This window comes from Falco rusticolus, chromosome 3 (genome assembly GCF_015220075.1).
Source record: "Falco rusticolus isolate bFalRus1 chromosome 3, bFalRus1.pri, whole genome shotgun sequence".
Lineage (NCBI taxonomy): Eukaryota > Metazoa > Chordata > Aves > Falconiformes > Falconidae > Falco > Falco rusticolus.
Genome location: NC_051189.1, coordinates 116,742,031 through 116,759,021, shown reverse-complemented (window position 1 = coordinate 116,759,021; position 16,991 = coordinate 116,742,031). Strand labels below are relative to the sequence as shown.

The window sequence follows — 16,991 nt, the reverse complement described above, 5'->3', positions numbered from 1 at the left end:
AGAGTCTGGGGACATGGGGACAGATATAGATCCATGTGGGAAAGCGCTCTGCTACGCAGCGAGGTGTGTAAGGGAAGAGTAGACGGTGCTGGGTCTGCCTGGGCTGGGAGCTGGTCCTTGCCAGGATTAGCCCCCTCCTGCTGAAGCGTGCCCGGTGGGGCTGCGACTTGCGGGTGGTCCCAGGGCTGGTGGCAGCGATGCTCGGTGCCACGGGAGGAACACAGCCAGCGTTTCCCACCGCCACTCCCTGGGATTTGTTACCCTGCCAAGCCGAACATGCTTTGCTAATAAACAAAAATTGATTTTTATTTATCTTACAAAGCGAAGCCCCATTGCTCCCGCCACACAGCTTTAATCCTTTCTGCTGTCGATGGCAATAATGAGAAAGACACCTGCGGATCCTCTTAGAGCCGCAGGCTTCCTTTTTAACTATTAAAAGATCAATACCCTTTGCAAGGCTGCTAATAGTTTTCTGGCCCATTTGATTGCGAGGGGCCTTGGGCCGACTTGGTCTAACTTGAAGGTGCCCGATGCATTTCTGGTAACTTTACCCAGTCTCCAACCCAGGGAGTTCAGGGGCAACAAATTCCTCTGCACATTTGCAGTGGTGCAAGAAGAAGAAAAAAAAAATAATGAGTTTTTGCTTAAGCAACCTATGGAGCAGTTGAAATCATCCTCGAGGATGGGAATGAGCAATTGAGACACCCAATAAGAGCCTTAAAGCAAGAGAAAAGGGAATTTCAGCCCTCAGATAATCCCCCTTCCCAGTATAGTCCTGGTTTAATGCAAAGAAATCAACACATCAGTTCATTGACAATTCATCTAATTTTTATTGTCCATTTTTTAAAAAGTTGGTGGGTCTCTGTTCATAGTTATAAAATAATCCTATTTTACAAAGATTTACAGCTCTGTGAGTGCCCAGCAGTGAAGAAGGCTGGATCTGGTAAGTCTTTTAAATTATCAAAACACAATTTTTGGTTGTTCTTTTTTCTTAAAAAAAAAAAAAAGGAGGGGGGGAAAAAGGAAATGAGCAATGAGCCGATTCAGCACCAAGCAGGACATAACAGTGAGAGGGTTTGTATAAAAGAGAATTTATTTCTTTGGGAAGGGGCACAGGGAGCGGAGGGCGGGCAGGTAATGAACCCCAGCAATGAGGACAGGACTTGGCGTGACCTTTCTTTATTCCTCCCCGTCCCCCCAGCTGTGGCAGGGGGGTGATGCCTACACCAAATTAAATTCCCGAGGCTGCGTTTCCCCTCTGGCAGCTGCCCCAAGCCCAGCACCCTCCCACAGCCGGGATGGGCAGAGGTCACTCCCTATGGATTTGCAGTTTTCTGGTCTTTTTGCTGCCAGCCCTGGCATGGGTTTGCCAGCCAGGTCTGCTGCAGTGCTGGTGCCTCTTCAGTAGATGGGTCCTTTGACGGCCCCGGGCTCGGTCAGGCGTGCAGCGGCGTACGCCGAGGCTCCCAGGCAGGCGGCCGGCTCGCAGAAGCCCGGCAAGCCAGTGGGACCCGGCAAGCCCGGCCGGCCAGCCTCTCCCGGGGAGCCCGGCAAGCCCCGCTCACCAGCCTTGCCATCCAGCGCGTGGCCAGGGATGCCGGGGAGACCTGCAATGGGAGCGTGGTCCTCAGCAGGTGAGTGGGTGCTGAGCCCAGGCTGTGCCGGGGCAGAGCAGGGGCTGGGATGCAGGGAACGCTGCCAGTGAGGATGGGGATGCGTTAGCGGAGCAGCACGGCAAGTGCTCTTCTCCCAGGCAACAAGCAACAGGACAAGAGGAAAGAGCCTCAAGTCGCACCGTGAGAGATTTAGAATATTAAGAAAAAATTCTTCACTGGAAGGGTAGTGAACAGGCTGCTCAGGGATGGGGTGGGGTCTCCATCCCTGCAGATGTTTAAAAAACATGTAGATGAGGTGCTTAGGGACGTGGTCTATTGATGGACTTGGCAGTGCTGGGGTAATGGTTGGACTTGATGATCTCAAAGGTCTTTTCCAACCTAAATGATTCTAAGCGAGCAATGCCGAGGGGCCAGGAGAGCAGCTGGCAGAGCTGTGGGCAGCGAGGAGGCAGCAAAGGGCGCTGCAGGTCAGAGATGTGTGGGATGAACCCATGCAGGTTTGCAGGGATGGGCCAGAAGCTCCCGAACCACTGCTGGGTTCCTCATCCCACCAAGGGGCGCAGGGCTGTGCTGCCCAGCAGGGACCCGTGGTCCATGCTGGGGGCAGGGGGGCTTACCTGGGATCCCCGGGGGTCCTGGCATGCCTGGGTGGCCACGGCCGGTGTCTCCCCGCTCACCCTTCTCGCCTCGCTTCCCTGCAGGGAAAGAAACCAGGAGGGAAGGACTTGCAGGAGCTGCAGATTGAAACACAGACCCTGCAGAGCTGGGGAGGGGGCTGCCCATGCTCAGGGACTGGGGTGGGGGTCAAGTGTGGCAGGAGGAAGCAGTATCAGCCCCAGGGAGGGTATTTTGTCCGGCATGGTGTGGGTACGACCACCCCCCACCTACCTTTAGGTCCTACGTTGCCGATCTGCCCAGCAGCACCCAGGATGCCGGGGACGCCTCGAGGTCCCATGGGTCCATGTGGGCCTTGCTCACCAGGTGGCCCTGGGGGACCGGGGGGTCCAGGGGGTCCCATGGCACCGACTCCACCCAGGGCAGCTCTCTTGGCACTGACTGCCACCTCTGCCAGCTGCTCTGTAGGGCAGAGAGAGGATGCGGGATGGGACACGGAGGCAGCCACCAGGCCAGCGGTGCCCCACTTGCCCCCTCACCTTGCAGCATCTTCAGGACCACGTCGACGATGTGCTGGTCCCCGGCATCCCGACCCTGCCAGCAGTGAAAGGAGGGACATGCCGTAAAGGGAGATGGCTCCTTCTGTCCCCATCTGCACCCGCAGAGCTGGTCCCATCCTGACCCTCCAGCTCAGAGCACCCCCCTGCACCCAGTGCCTCCTTCCCACCCTTCTTCTTTTCCTGCTTGGTCCCAGGACAAGTGCTCCAGCCCCAGCTCACACCATGCCTGGCCACGCTACAACCTGCTCCCAGCGTTAACTTTCTGCAGTCCCATTTTGCAAGTCTAAAAGGAGGGTTCTATGGGAAAATTCTGTCCCCAGGCAGGCTGCAAAGGCACATGTTGGAGGTAAGCCTGCTGCTGGTGCTGTATGCAGTGAGAAATAATTAATTCTTCTTTTCCAGAAAGGCAGGATCGCAGCTCAGCCCTCCTGGAGAGCTCATGGGGGGGGAGCACTGGCAGCTCCTGAGCCAAAGGGCAGCCTTTTCCCAGAGGAATGGGTTGGTAAGAAAAGGTGGGAGGCAATTCACCTGCAGCGCTGAACAAGCCGATGGCAGAGGGGCACTACCTGCGTGGTGCGGGAGGCGCGGAGGGGATGCGGGGTGCTGGGCGTACTCACCGCTATGCCCCGCTGGCCTGGCATCCCCGGCACACCACGCTCCCCAACGAGTCCTCGTGGGCCAGGGGGTCCCGGGTAGCCTCGTACGCCGGGTGCTCCTGCATCCCCCGAGGGGCCGGGGAAGCCGAGCTCGCCCTGGATGCCTTGCTGCAGTGGGGATGAAGAGCGGCATCAGGAGTGGGGAGCTCAGCCCTGCCCTGAGACCCACAAGGCTTCCAGTACCAATCACCGCAGCCAGGCTCTGAACCCCAAAGAGGGTCTGAACCCACATCCAGGGCTGAACGTGGTCACTGAAGCCCTTCTCCAGAGAAAATACTCTCTGAGGCCACCAGTGTGCAGCATGCACCAGCTCCATGGATCACCACTGCCTTGGTCAGGAGGATCGCCTCCAGCTGCAGCTCCTGCAGAGCCACCCAGCACAAAGGTATGGGGAGCCCCTCGCCCTCAAGCCCCCCGTCACTCACCTGTCCCTTCGGCCCTGGCTCGCCCGATTCACCCTGGGGACAGAGGACACGAGAAATGCAATGGGGAGACGGCATTAATTTAGAGGTGCAGGTGGGGGGAGGCACAAAGACAAGCCAGGAGTGCAACCGCAGCTGCACTGGGGTGCAGTGCTGCAGTGCCAGGGGCCGTGCTGGGCAGGAGACCCCAGCGTGGGCAGGGACCCCTGTCCAGCCCATGTCCCTCCACCCCAGCCCAGGAACCACCGACAGGGACCCACCTTCTCTCCCTTCAGTCCCGCCAGGCCATGAACACCGGGGTCTCCCTAGAGGCAAGGCAATGAGAAATGAGAACCTTCCCTGCCAGCACCCACCTCCCCCACAGCCGCTTTAACCCCCTTCCCACCCGCTGTGCCCCACCGGGATGCCAGGGGGATTGATGGAGAGCGCATGGTGTCGCTGGGTGTCAGCCCCCTGCAGAGGTGGGTGCCAGCCCTGTTAGACGTGGGTGTCAGCGATTCCCCACCAATTCACCGAGGGTGATGTACTCACAATGCTGCCTTTGGGGCCGGTTTTCCCTGGGGAGCCCTGGAGAAAGGCAAGGGGGGGTCAGCCCAGCTCAGCGCAACTTCCCTGAGCTGGACCCCAGAGCAGCCCACCTCCTGCACCGGGAGCAGTCACCTTGTCTCCTTTGACTCCAAGCAAACCTTGGGGTCCTGGGATCCCCGGTGGACCCTGCTCACCCTTCGGCCCCTAGAAATCAAGGTAACGTAGGAAAAAGAGAAAAATGAGTGAGAAGAGGCAGTGGGAAGACCCTCCTCCCCCATCAGGGCATCCTCCCCATGGCAATGGGATGGGTGAGCAGCTCCCCATTGCCTCCAGTGGTCCAGGCTGCCCCACAGCATCCCAACCTGCCCCGAATCCAGCCTCTTGGGGGGATAGCTCAGAAAATGATGAAGGAGCCTCCCCTCCAGCTGTGTCAAGGCAGGGGGCTTCGCCATGGATGGGGCCCCATCCCCCAGGAAGCCAGAGGGACAAAGGTTGCTTTTTGGCCATTTTCCACCCTGGGAAAGCCTCTGAGAGGGGCCAGGCAGCCCCTCACCGGGCTGGGAGGAAATTCCTCTCCCAGCTGGGGCTGCAAACCCAGCATGGCCCTGGGACCGCTAATCCCCACGCTACTTGCCCCATCGGCTAATCCCTCACCCCGGCAGCCAGGCACAGCGGGACGGGCGCGTGACTGACCCCGGCCACGATCAAAGCAAGCGGTCGGTGCAGGCGGTGCCAGCCATGCCCCACTGTCCCCATCCCTCCTCCCCAGCCGCACGCCCGGGGCTGAGCATCCCTGAGCTGTGCCAAGGCGAAGCCCGTTTCCCAGCCCGGCTGCGGGCACAACTCACCGCTTTTCCCTGCTCGCCGGGGGGGCCCACGAGGCCACGCTCGCCCCGGTCACCCTGTGGAGACCCGGGAAGAGAGCAGAGTCAGGGGCAGCTCCTGGCAGTGCCACAAACCCTGCGGTGCCCCGGACTCACCTTCATCCCAGGGACACCCGGCGGTCCCTGCTCACCCCGAGGTCCAGGCTCACCCTAAGAGGGGAGGAAAAAACAAAGAACAACTAAAGCCCCCAGACCAGCCGCTTCTCTTGGATTTGCATGCCGTCATCTGCCCTTCATCCTTCCCCAAGGAACGTGTGGCCCTGTCCTTGTCCCCTGCAGCCACGCCAAGGGCTGCCACTGCACCGCATGGCCAAGGAGGTGCTGGATGCAGGGCTGGATGTGGCCCCAAGGGCTTCCCCCGTGAGGAAGCTGCTGGGGGGGCAGAGGGAGGAGAAAGGGCAGGGGGGTTGAGGGGGAGGATAAAATGCCCAAATCTGCTTTCTGTTTGACAGCAAATAGAGGGGAAAGAGAGAGAGCAACCCCCAGACCGTGCCCGGGAGGAACATGGTGACCCCTCTGTACTTACAATCTGCCCTGGGGCACCGGTGACGCCAGGATGGCCCCGAGCACCCGCTTCACCCTGCAATGAGGAAACAGGGGGTTCAGGGACAGCAAGGACAGGGAGGGGACAGCATGCAGACAAGGCTGTGGGCTTAGGGATGGAGCGTGGAAGCTGCCGCAGCACCGTGTAGGGTGAACAGGGCTGCAGGACGCTGGGAGGGGGTCACTCTGGTCCTGGCTGCCCCAGACCCACCTTGTCTCCTGGGCCACCTTTGCTTCCCGGCTGCCCTGGCAAGCCCTGTAGAAATAAAACCGGGATCAAACCTTGAGCACAGCACCGGAGGCAGCACTCTGCCCTGCGGCAGCATCTGTGCTGGGTGATGGCCCCACACCCTGGCATCACCCGCAGCTGGGGGTGCACCCCACTGGTAATGGGGTACCTGCCTGGGTGGGGGGATCCCACCCTCCCATACTCACAGCTTGTCCCCGGTGTCCCGGTGTTCCTGGGCGGCCGGCTTGTCCCATGCCACCCTGCAAGGGACAGGGAGGGTGTTACCATGTGATGGAGAAAGATGCAGAAATGAGGTGTCCATGGGTGGGACAAGGGACTCCTGGTCAAAGGGGGACTCTGCCCTTTACCCCTTGGGGACAGCCACACTCCGCTAGTCAGGAGATGCCACAACAAGGGTGGGGACCTTATGCCACTTGCCATCCCAGTTATTTCCAGCAAGTGCTGGTACAAGGAACATGCCCATTCCCCATTCCCGGTGCAGGCAGCACCCGGCAGCCCCTGCCCGCAGCAGCTCACCTTCGTGCCTGGGATACCTGGGGTCCCATCTTTGCCATCAATGCCCGGGAGACCCTGCAAAAGGGGGAAGAATCGCTCAGTCTGACACCTCCGAGAGGGATTGAAAGGGTCATGGTGGGTGCAAAAAGCTCGTGGTGGGGACACTCCAGCCCTCTGCTGAGCCAGGGTGCAAGGAGGCAGGATGGCCCCAAACAGGACAGAGTGATTTTCCCCTTGCAAGGGGCTCAGCCCTAGATGTGGGTGGGGGTGCCGCTGGCTGTACTTACATTCTCCCCCTTGGGGCCGATGTCTCCTTGGGGGCCCCTGATGCCACGACCACCCTAGAACAGGAGAGAGCCAGCGTTATTATTCCAGCTGCCTTCTTGGTGCAGGATACGGAGCTGGGAGAGGGAGGAGATGCCCACCAAGGGTACCCCAGCAGAGCCCCGCTCCGTGCCAGGGAGCGGGGCAAAAGGGGGCATTGGCATCACACAGCGCTGCCCTCCCCATGGGGTAGGTTACCTACCAGATCTCCCTTCTCACCGGGGTCCCCGGGTGGTCCCCTGGGGCCTTCCCTGCCCTACAGAGGAGAAAGACAGGGGCTGAGCAGTGAAGTGTGGGGTCCCCCACCTGCCCCACAGCCCCTGGGATGAGGGAGGGCACTCACCGGCCGCCCAGCCGCTCCAATGGTCCCAACCATCCCCTTGTAACCAGCAGGACCCTGCAAAGAAAGCATGGGGTGGGGGTGAATTCGTCCCATCCCAACCTCAGCCCCCAGCCAGATCTGACCCCACTAGCAAAAGGCAGCATCCAGCTCCCCGGGACGGCCAAACAGCCGTGTTAGTGATGCTCCTGGGAAGCAGCCGCCAGGCTGGGAAGAATCGCCACGGCAGCTGGTCCCCCTGCCCCCAGAGCCAGGCACAGCTGCCCCTGCATCCCACCGGCACTCACCGTCTCGCCCTTGGGTCCCGCCATCCCAGGGTAACCCCTCAAGCCCTGCGGTCCCTGCGGGGAAGGAAACAACAGCCAGTTCAGCTGGAAACAGCCCCAGGAGCAGCCCAGGGGGAAGCCGCAATTAGAGGAAAAGCCGGTACTGGCAATCAGCCGGTTTTGCCAAATGCCAGGTATTGCAGTCCCGCCGCTCGCTCCTAATTCTGCAGCCCCCCACCAGGTGCCTTTCCAGCTGTCGGTTCGATAACAGCAACGGGCCCAAACTGGTGCTGCTTCCCCCACCAAAGCTCTTGGCTTCAAAGCAGTTTTGCCCTTTCCCAGACCGGAGGGGCTCAGCCCCTTAATTGCTTTTCATCTTCTAAACGCTCAGCGAGCTCAAACAGCTTTAATCCCCACACCCCCGCGGTGCGCTGGACACTGCACCCCCCGTTCAGGTGGGGTCAGGGGGGCTCAGTGTACATGAGCAACTTGTCCCTGGCCGATGTGTTATCCATGTTAACATGTGCCAACGACCGAGGTGCTCAGGGATCCATCAGGATGCAGCTTTGCCACCCTCCTGGTGCCAGCTCCATGGCTGGGAGGAGGAAGATGGATGGGATGAAGGTTTCTCTCTGGTCCCAGCAGTGGGTCCCCAGGAGCAGAGACACGCTGGGGTCATATCCCCAAGTGTCTGGGGCCAAGCAAAAACTGGCTGCCCCCAGCCCCTGGGGCACGCGGAGGGCAGAGCAGCCAAGAGAAATAAGTATGTTACCGGAGGGCCAGGGATGCCTTGTTCTCCAGAAACGCCAACGTCACCCTTGGGGCCCTGGGGAGGGATGGAGATAAGAGAGGTGAGTGTCGGGGTGGAGCAGGGGTACAAACCACCCTGGGCACCCAAGACCCCCTCAACTGGACTTGGCAGATGGGGACAAGTGTCCCTCCCAGGGAGCCACTGTGGAAAGACCACCCTGCCCACCCTCTGTCTCCCAGCCCTAGAACTCCCTCCTCTCTCCCACCCCTTTCCTTCCTTCCCCCTTGCTCTTCCCAAAGCCCCATGCCCTCCGGTCCAGCCCCACTCCCCCAGAGGCAGGCACACCTGGCTCCTGCCGGGAAGCTGCCGGAGAGGTCACTCACCTGCTTGCCCTGCCTGCCGGGCTCCCCGAGGGCACCGGGGCGGCCTCTGTGTCCCTAGGGACAAAGAGGAAGATCGTGAGCATCCCTGGGCAGAGCAGCAGGGCTGAGGCAGTTCCCTGATGGCCACATCACCCAGAGTCACCCTGCCCACGACGTCCCACCCTGGGGTGCCTGCTGGTGATATGGCAGGGCTCAGCATCCCACCAGTGACGTGGTAGGGCTCAGCATCCCACAGCTTTAAGGCAGTGCAGTGGGGATGCTCACCGGGTTTAATCCTCCAGGCTTTGCAGCACAGGGAGCCTGGCAGTGGCACGGCAGGGGCTGGGGCTTTGGCACAGGGTCTCGCTCCCCAGGAAGGGGCTGCCAGGAGCTGGGGAGCTGCAGGGAACCTCTCCCATAGCACCTTTGTCCCCAGGGCTCTCTGTGCACACATGTCCTCGTGCTCCCAGGGGAGCACAGCAGCTCCTGAGCTCCCTGTGCCTCCTGGCTGGGGAAGGCTCCTCCACTGAGGCACAGCCCACTGGAGGTGACAGTCCCTGTTGACTCCCTGGCAGCCCCAAGGCTCCCTTACCTTCAGCCCCTGCAGTCCCTGGGGGCCCTTGGGACCTGGTGGGCAGCTGGTCGGGCACTGGTGGGGAAGAAGAACACAGACTGAGTTGGAAAAGGACCCAGAGGCTGCGGAGAAGCCATGCTGGGAGGGACAGGCTCCCACACCACGCAGTGAAGCCGGACTGTGCGGTGACACAAGGGGACCCACTGCTCACAGCACAGTATCGGCTGGGGACCCTGCTCCTCCCCACCCCATCAAGCCCCCAGTTACCAAATGACACTGGTGGCTGCATTTCAGGCCAGGGCAGCACACGTCCTTCCAGTGGCCATTACCCTGCAAAAGCCTGCGGAAGGGACAAGGTAATGGCAGCTCTCACCAAGAAATCAGCGCTGCCTTCCACTCCCTGGATGTGTCCCGCGGGGCCCTGGAGGGAAGGAGACCATCAGCATCCAGGGGTTAATACCAGCAGTATTTTACAGGAGGGGTGAATGTTACACCTGGGAGGGAAGGGAGCAAGGCACGGGGCAGGAGGTGGGTGCCAGAGCCTGAGTCCCAGCCCCAGCCCGGGGCTGAGCCAGGGTGGAAGCTTCTCCCTCCCACAGAAAATGCTGGTGACTGCGGAGATACTCACAGGTTTCCCTGGAGGGCCTGGGGGACCCCGTGGGCCATCGGGTCCGGGGTCACCCTAAAAAAGAACAATCCCAGAAAAGGAGATTTAGCAGGTGGGAAGGTGGCAGGTACTGCCAGAGCTGGGGTGGAGAAGGGTGACGAAGCACCAGAGACCCAGGCTGTCACAGCAGGAACTGGGGCATCCCCCAGCCATGAGCTAGGAGGGGATGGATGGCATGAGGGGACCTGGCTGCAGGCACAGAGTCCATTGGCCCTGTGTCCCCACTGTAGGACCCCACTCCGACATTATGGGGTCATCCCTGTTTACCCCAGGAGCCCTGAAGTGCGGAGAAGCGGATGCTGGTGTAAGGAGCAGGGGGTTTCCCATGCCCCCTCCTGGCCCCTCACCTTGGGTCCCAGCACTCCAATCTCTCCAGGAAGGCCAACCTGGCCTGGAAGCCCCTTAAAGAGAAGAGAGACATTGACCAGGTGAGAGAGTTCAAGCCCTGAGACCCTCCCTTTGGGGCTGCTGAGATTTGAACTTTTCCAGTGCAACTCCAGGCACAGTCCCTGGCCACCCACCCCAGCCCCACAATCATGGCACTTACGGGTGGTCCTGGCAGCGAAGGACCCTGCAACAAGAAGAAAGACACGGTTGGTCCAAATTGTCCAACTCCCCCAAAACCACCAGCATTCCTGCCCCAAGCAGGGCAATGTCCATGCCACCACCAAGGATGCAGCTTGGGGGGATGGGGTTGGATCCCCACTCCGCTCCCACCCCACTCGTGGGTGCTGAGGGAGTGGGTGCTGGAACCAGGAGCGGGCGCATCACTGGTGCCCACAGGAAAGGCAAATACTCACGGGGAGCCCTGGTGGCCCTGGGAGTCCGGGCTGGCCCTGCCAGGACAGAAGGCGAGAGTCAAGAGCCGAAACAGGAAGGTCTGGCTCTGCCAAGCCCTGATCCGCTGCGAAAATTCATCCCTCCCTGGCCCCAGCCCCAGTGCCCCGCGTTGCCAAACACTCCATCACCCAATTCCTGCATCCGTGCACCCCCTCCACGGTGGCGGGGCTGGTCCCAGCCTGGCCAGGCTCTGGGCAGGGAAGGTGGGAGCCCGGAGCGGCTGCCCCGGAGCAGCCCCTCACTCACTTTAACTCCTGGCCCACCGATGGGCCCTGGCTCCCCTTTCGCTCCCGTCAGGCCCTGCAAGAGGAGAGATGGCAGGAGGTTATCGCCAGCCCTTCTGCTCTCCAGCCAGGCGTTTTTGCTGGGGCTCTTTCCATCATGAGGGGTCAAGGGTTATTAGCAGGGAATTTGTGCGTATCGCTGCTGCGCACATCAGGCAGCAAACCTGGAGATGAAGCCAGTGCCTGGACCCCAGCCCCGATGGCACAGAACCTCGCAGCAATGCTCTGCAGCCCCTGGGAGCTGCCCTGCGCTGAGACCCCACACCGGGGCTCAGCAGGGACCCTGGCACTGCTGGGCACATCCTGCACAGCTGCCCCAGCCCCAGCACGGAGCTTGGCCCATCCGTGACCTCGATTATATCAACTCCAAGTCACTCCCTGGCTCCCCTGTCCCTTGCTCCAGCCAGGCGAGGGCTGCACTCCTGCCAGGTTGGGATCCCTGTGCCTGACGGCTTGAGCATCACTCACGGGCTAACATCTGCACGCTGCCGGGCATGACACGGGTGGAGAGCCCCCCAGCCCCGCTCTGCTCTGCATCCACATTCAAGGGAGCCAACCTCTTTTGCAGGAAGATTAGCCTGGATGAATAATGCATGCTTGTAATGATAGTTATTATTCTATTCATTTATTATTGAAGGATAATTAAACCCCCAAAGATTTATGAAGTGCTGCCCAGAGACTCAAAAGAGGACTCTGTATTTTGGGTTTCCTTTTGATGAGCACCTTCTGGTGCTCACAGGTGCTCACCCGTGCAGCACTGCACTGGGGATGGGGGACAGGCACCCAAACCTCCCCAGGCACCCATCACACAGCCCTGCGTACCCCGGGGCGGGGGAGCGTGGGGCCATGAGCTGGCCCAGCACTGCATCAAGGCAGGGCAAGGGGGCAGCTCAGCCCCCTTTCTACCCACCACCTCTGCCCTGGGCTCTGCTGCTGCTGGGGAAGGGACAGTGGGGAAGTCACTGATGCCACCAATGTGGGTGCCAAGGGGGTGGCTCCGGGGAGGGGAGTGGGACACGGGGTTGCTCCAGATTTACTCTGGGAGAAACAAGAGCTGAACCAGGGCTCAGGGCAGCAGTTGCTGTAAAGGACAAGGAAAAGCTTTTTTGTGCTCAGGGGTGTCGGTGCCGTGCTGTAGCTCTCCTGGCACAGGTCTCACCTGCGTGGGGTGGAGGGGGGGGACACTTTCGGAGCCTGGGCAGTGGGAGAGGGTGGCAGCAGCCCTTTGCGTGCTCTGCCTGTGTTTGCTGTGATTCAGAGGGTGCTTTCAGCTCCCACACCAAAGGATTTTGGCACTTTCTTATGTGCAACAGAAAAGGACCCTGCTGTGACCCGGGGGCTGTGGCCAGGGATGCTGGGGTGGGCGTGGGGGGGGGTGGTACTTACGTCAATGCCCGGCTTCCCTGGGGATCCGTCTGGACCAGGGGCTCCAGGCTCCCCCTTGACACCCTTTAAAAGAGGAGAGGTGTAGGGGCAGATTGGAAGTTGCTCCTTGAGAAGGAAAGAGACCATTGGGGAGCTGTGGGCAGGCATGGGTACTTACCGGGGACCCAGGGGCTCCAGCAGGGCCTTTGTCACCCTGGGGAAAGAGAAGAAGGCTGTAAAAAGGGGTCTGTCACCCCACAGAGCCAGGCCCGGCAGCACAGAGGGCTCAGGACCCATGTCCCCCATCCACCTCCCCAAGCCAGAGCAAGATGCTGGATCCCCCAACGTGGCAGCCAGGTCAGGATGGGGCCGGCATTGAGAAGAGAGGGTTGTGCTGGGGTTGTGGGAGGGCTGTGGCTGTTCTGGGTATAAATAACACTAAAATAACACCCTGGGCACAAGTCTCAGAGAAAGGGCACTTTCTGCTGGCTCACAGATCTCCCCTCTGTTCAGGCTCCCTCCCCACAGCCCGGGGAGGGTCCGGAGCCACATCGCTGCTCTAAGGACTCCTCACCTGGGTGTCCTGCTCCCCGCCAGCCCCCGGATCCCCCTCCTCACTGGGCATCTCTGGGCTGATCCCTGCACCTAACCCCTCCAGGCATCTCCACTGCCCAGCCACGGGTGCCCCGAGCACCCTGCACCGAAACCTCCCGGTCACTGTGCTCCTCAAAAACCACTTCAGGCCCCATTTCCCAAGGTGGCCAGGAGGCCGGCCACGGGCTGCCATGCTGGGGAGGTGGATGGAGGGCGGTGCAGGAGCTACACTCCCCAGTGCCATCACTCTGCCATCACTTTGCCACTGGCAAAGCCAGGGATGCTCCATCTGCCCCAGCCCAGGAGCAGCACAGTGCGGGAACCGCACGGCATCGGCATCCTCTGCCCTGTGCCGAGCCTCTGCCCCGACACAATGTCCCTCTTTGTGCTGCAGGTCCCCTCCCTCCCCCCCTCCAGCCCGCACAGGTTCCCAGCTGCGCCATACTCACGTCAATGCCATCAGCTCCCGGCACTCCTGGGGGACCAGGGGGCCCTCGCGGGCCGGGCTCTCCCGGTGGCCCTCGCTAAGGGGAAAAAGGGATGGGACCCACGTTCAGGAAGGAGCAGCAGGACCCCAAGAGATGCTGGGGGTCAAGGGGAGCCCAGGGCGCAGCACTTGCCACCAGCACGTGCTTGGGGACCTGCCTCCAGAGAGCTGGGATGGAATGAGCACCCCAAGGCATCAGAGCTCTGCCCCTCCCCACAGGTCATGCCCCACAGCAAGGGCATGGATGCAGAAATCCAGGATATCTTCCCCCACGCTGCCATAACCAGCACCCCATCCCCTGCCCAGTTTCTACCCCATCGTTCCCCCCTCCTGCCCCGACGGAGCAGGGTCTCGATGGGGCGATGGCAGCGCTTGCAAAGGCCCCTCTCGTCTTGGGGGTACAACCCAGCCCTGGGATTTCGAAGAACACCAGCAGGATTTAGGTGCCTGAAGCTCCAGCACGAAACGGGGACCCTCGAGCCCCTCCGTGAGAGCAGTGCTCCTGCACTGGGCTGGCTCGCTGCCCACAGCACCACTCCACAGCATCACACAAAAGCACCATTCAGCCGGCGGCAGCGGAGCTCCCCGAGCAGCCTGGCCCCAGCTTTGAGGTTTGCTCAGGGCTCCGCAGGAGCGACTTTGCAAAGAAATCTCTGTTATCCTAACGGTGTGTTTGGGGGGAAGAGACTCCAGTCCCAGAGACCGAACCCCTGGTGTTCCTGGAAATGAAAACCAGACAGGCTGGCTGGGGCTGCATGCCTGCGACTCCTCTGTCACTTATTTATTTTAAAGTGAAATATATAAGCATGAGAGGTGTTGCTGGTTTGGTCACAGGACCAGGAAAGCCCCGGCTGCACCTTGGAAGCGAAACCAGTGGTTGGGGTGGGAGCGAGCACCGGTCCCTGGGAGCACCCATGAATGACACCTTTGTGCTGCCCCAATGATTTCCAAATGGTTCCAAATAGTTCCAAGAGCTCCCACGTCCCTCTTGCTCCGACCCGAGCCCACTGCCCCGGCCAGACCCTGCCACCACAAGCCCATGGGCATCCCGGGGGGCTGCTTTAGGAAGGGAGCTGCCCCCACCCCCACCCCAGCTCTCCACAACAAGGCTGTTTGTGCCGGCAGGCAGCTCAGGAGCCACATGAGAAGATTTTTCCAAAAATCTTTCCTGAAAATCTGATTTTTGCAGTTTGCAAGGCAGGGAGATTTTTCCTCTTTACAAATGGGATCCCAGGAGGAGCACCGCCTGCCCCACTCGCATCACTCACCCCAGGAGCAGGGGGACACCTTGCCTTCACTTCTTTCTGATACATCTTCTCCTGCCCATGGGTGAGTCCCGAGAGCCCACCAGGACCCCCAGCCCCTCTGCCGCTGGTGTTCCTCCCTGCTGCCCCTCAGCAAGCCCCCACAGAGCCCCAGGGCAGTCCCTGGAGGGTCAGAACCCCCCTTAGTACTGCTCAGCCCCCCTCAGCCCAGCTCCGCAGCGTGTCCCAGCAAAGCAGAAGAAAATAAGCGTTTTCCTGGTGGTGGGAGGCAGAAGATCTGGCAGCCGCTGGGGAGGGAAGCACCAGAGAGACCCCCATCATTACCCCAAGGGGAAAATAAAGCTCAACTTGTTTAGCTAATAACTCCCAAATTTCAAGGCATGCAGCCCAGCCCTGTCCTTATCCCATGGGACTGGAGGCAGCTTTCGGCACAGAGAGGTCCCCAGTGGGTTGGGGCTGTGGGTCCCGGCTGGGGGCTGCTCCCACCCCCCACATTCCTGGGAAAAGTGAAGGAAAGGTGCTGGGGAAATAAGCAGAAAGTCCCAGGGATGCTCAGCACTGCAAGCGAGCATCTGCGACGGGGGAGATGGCGACCATTCCCTCTCCATCCCCTCTCCGTCCCCCAGCCCAGCCCAGCGCAGGGGGGTCCAAGCAGAAGACTTACAATCTGGGCCAGGCAAAGGCAGGCGGCATGGAGCAAGAGCCCGAGCTGGAGGATGGGGGAGCAGCCGGCCATGGCGAGGGCGGCTGGCACCGAGCGCCGGTGGCCTCCTCTCGCTGCGCTCAGGTACGGCAGCAGCCCCGACTGCAGAGCCGGGCACGGGAGGAGGAGGAGGGGGCTCATTAATATGGAGCAGTGGGATGAGGGCAGGCAAGCAGCCCCAGCCCCCCCGCCCCTGCTCAGGTGAGCCCGTGGCTATTTTGGGCTGGATGGTGCTGGAGGATTTGGCACGTCGGTGGCGGAGGATTTGGCACGTCGGTGGCGGAGGATTTGGCACGACGGCAGCGGGGGATTTGGCACGAGTGGCACAAAGGGGCTTTAATGTAGGCAAGGGGCTGAGAGAAGAGGGGGACAAGCTGGGGGGCTGCTGCTGGACCTGCACGGTGAGACCCCAGCCAGGATGTCTGTGCAGGCACCCCAGGGGCACCAGGGTGTCCCCTGGGATGTCCCCATCGTGATGCCCACACCAGTGCCATGGGGCATCGTGCTGCCCGGGGCTGGGGCTGCGGTTGCCCCCACACCCTGTGATGGGGTGGGCACTGGGAGCTGGTTCCTGCCACCCCGGGGAGGGTCCAGGGGGGGCGGTTCTGACGTGTCTGACCCAATCTCTGCCCTGTGAGCCCCCACGCAGCCCCAGGCAGGGCAGCTGCCCCACTGTGGGTGCTGGGGCACCCCTGAGAAATGGCCCCATGGCCCCAGCGTGGCACGGGGAGGGGAGGGGGGCTACACCAGGGGGTCACCCGGCTGCTCCCCACAGCCCTGGCAGGGCATGAGGCCCCCGTCCATGGGGGGACGGATGCCCCACTCACCACCCCCCAAGCCCAGCTCCCCCCACCTGGCTCAGCCTTTGCTGGCAGCTGCCCCCCCAGCTCGCCGCCCCCCGACTCCCACTCCCGGGGATGGTGGGGATGATTCATCTTGGCGATTTCTTCCTCCTCCTCACAGAGGGCTTGAAGGCTCCATGATGAGATGCTGAAGTCTGATTCATTGGTATGGGGGGGGGGGGGGAGGGGGGGGCAGTGGCCCCCAGGAGCCAGCAGGCTGCCACCTGTACCCCAGTGCAGGTCAGGGGTCGCAGAACAGTGGTCTGCGCCCCATCCAGTGGGCACAGGGCCATCCCAGCACATGGACCAGTTGGGGCTAATGATGCACCGCTCTGGGCTAGTACCCTCTCTCCAGTTCTTCCTCCCACGTGCCAGGTGGGCACAGGGAAGGCCGGGGGGCTCCTGCCCTCCCCACGCCTCCGAGAGGTGGCAGAAGCCCTTCTGAGCTGCGCTTACACCAAAACCTGCTGTTATGAGACAAAAATCCTTATGGCTCGAGGCTGAATGCACCTTCTTTTCAGAGCATCTAAATTTGGATTCCTCAAATTTAGGAATCTGAGACCTCCTTGGAGCTCCTGGGGTGTTTCTGCTGGTGCCTGAGGCGGGCGCATCCCAGCACTGCCACCGAGCCCAGCACCTTTCTGGGACACGAGTGTCACTTTTTGGAGGAATTATGTAATTTTGAGCGCTGCTTAGATTACTACACAGTGACATTTATTTTTTTTTCCTCCTTTTGATGCCATTGCTCATTTGATTGC

General features: G+C 61.0%; 1 protein-coding gene across 1 annotated transcript; it reads right to left on the bottom strand.

Moving 5' to 3' along the window:
* Positions 1 to 950: 950 nt before the first annotated feature.
* On the bottom strand, positions 951 to 15,525 carry COL9A2 (collagen type IX alpha 2 chain). Its single transcript, XM_037382344.1, has 32 exons — positions 15,353 to 15,525; positions 13,386 to 13,460; positions 12,521 to 12,556; positions 12,364 to 12,426; positions 10,940 to 10,993; positions 10,654 to 10,689; positions 10,401 to 10,424; positions 10,201 to 10,254; positions 9,815 to 9,868; positions 9,560 to 9,607; positions 9,205 to 9,261; positions 8,634 to 8,687; positions 8,272 to 8,325; positions 7,521 to 7,574; positions 7,237 to 7,290; positions 7,096 to 7,149; positions 6,857 to 6,910; positions 6,591 to 6,644; positions 6,260 to 6,313; positions 6,036 to 6,080; positions 5,808 to 5,861; positions 5,378 to 5,431; positions 5,246 to 5,299; positions 4,530 to 4,601; positions 4,401 to 4,436; positions 4,130 to 4,174; positions 3,873 to 3,905; positions 3,409 to 3,555; positions 2,771 to 2,825; positions 2,505 to 2,693; positions 2,234 to 2,311; positions 951 to 1,607 (listed from the first exon to the last, which is right to left on the bottom strand). Exons 1-32 carry the CDS (start codon positions 15,422 to 15,424, stop codon positions 1,402 to 1,404), a joined length of 2,073 nt encoding a protein of 690 aa, XP_037238241.1. The 5' UTR covers positions 15,425 to 15,525; the 3' UTR covers positions 951 to 1,401.
* Positions 15,526 to 16,991: the final 1,466 nt, after the last annotated feature.

Bases quoted from the DNA above. Each gene is read 5' to 3' on its own strand.
- COL9A2 (XM_037382344.1), bottom strand. From the start codon at position 15,424: ATGGCCGGCTGCTCCCCCATCCTCCAGCTCGGGCTCTTGCTCCATGCC. The intron at 9,608-9,814 runs GTGAGTATCTCC...CCTTCCCTCCAG, and splicing joins CAGGCCCTCCAGGGAAACCT to GGCCCCGCGGGACACATCCA. The intron at 6,645-6,856 runs GTAAGTACAGCC...CCCCTTTTGCAG, and splicing joins TCGGCCCCAAGGGGGAGAAT to GGTCTCCCGGGCATTGATGG.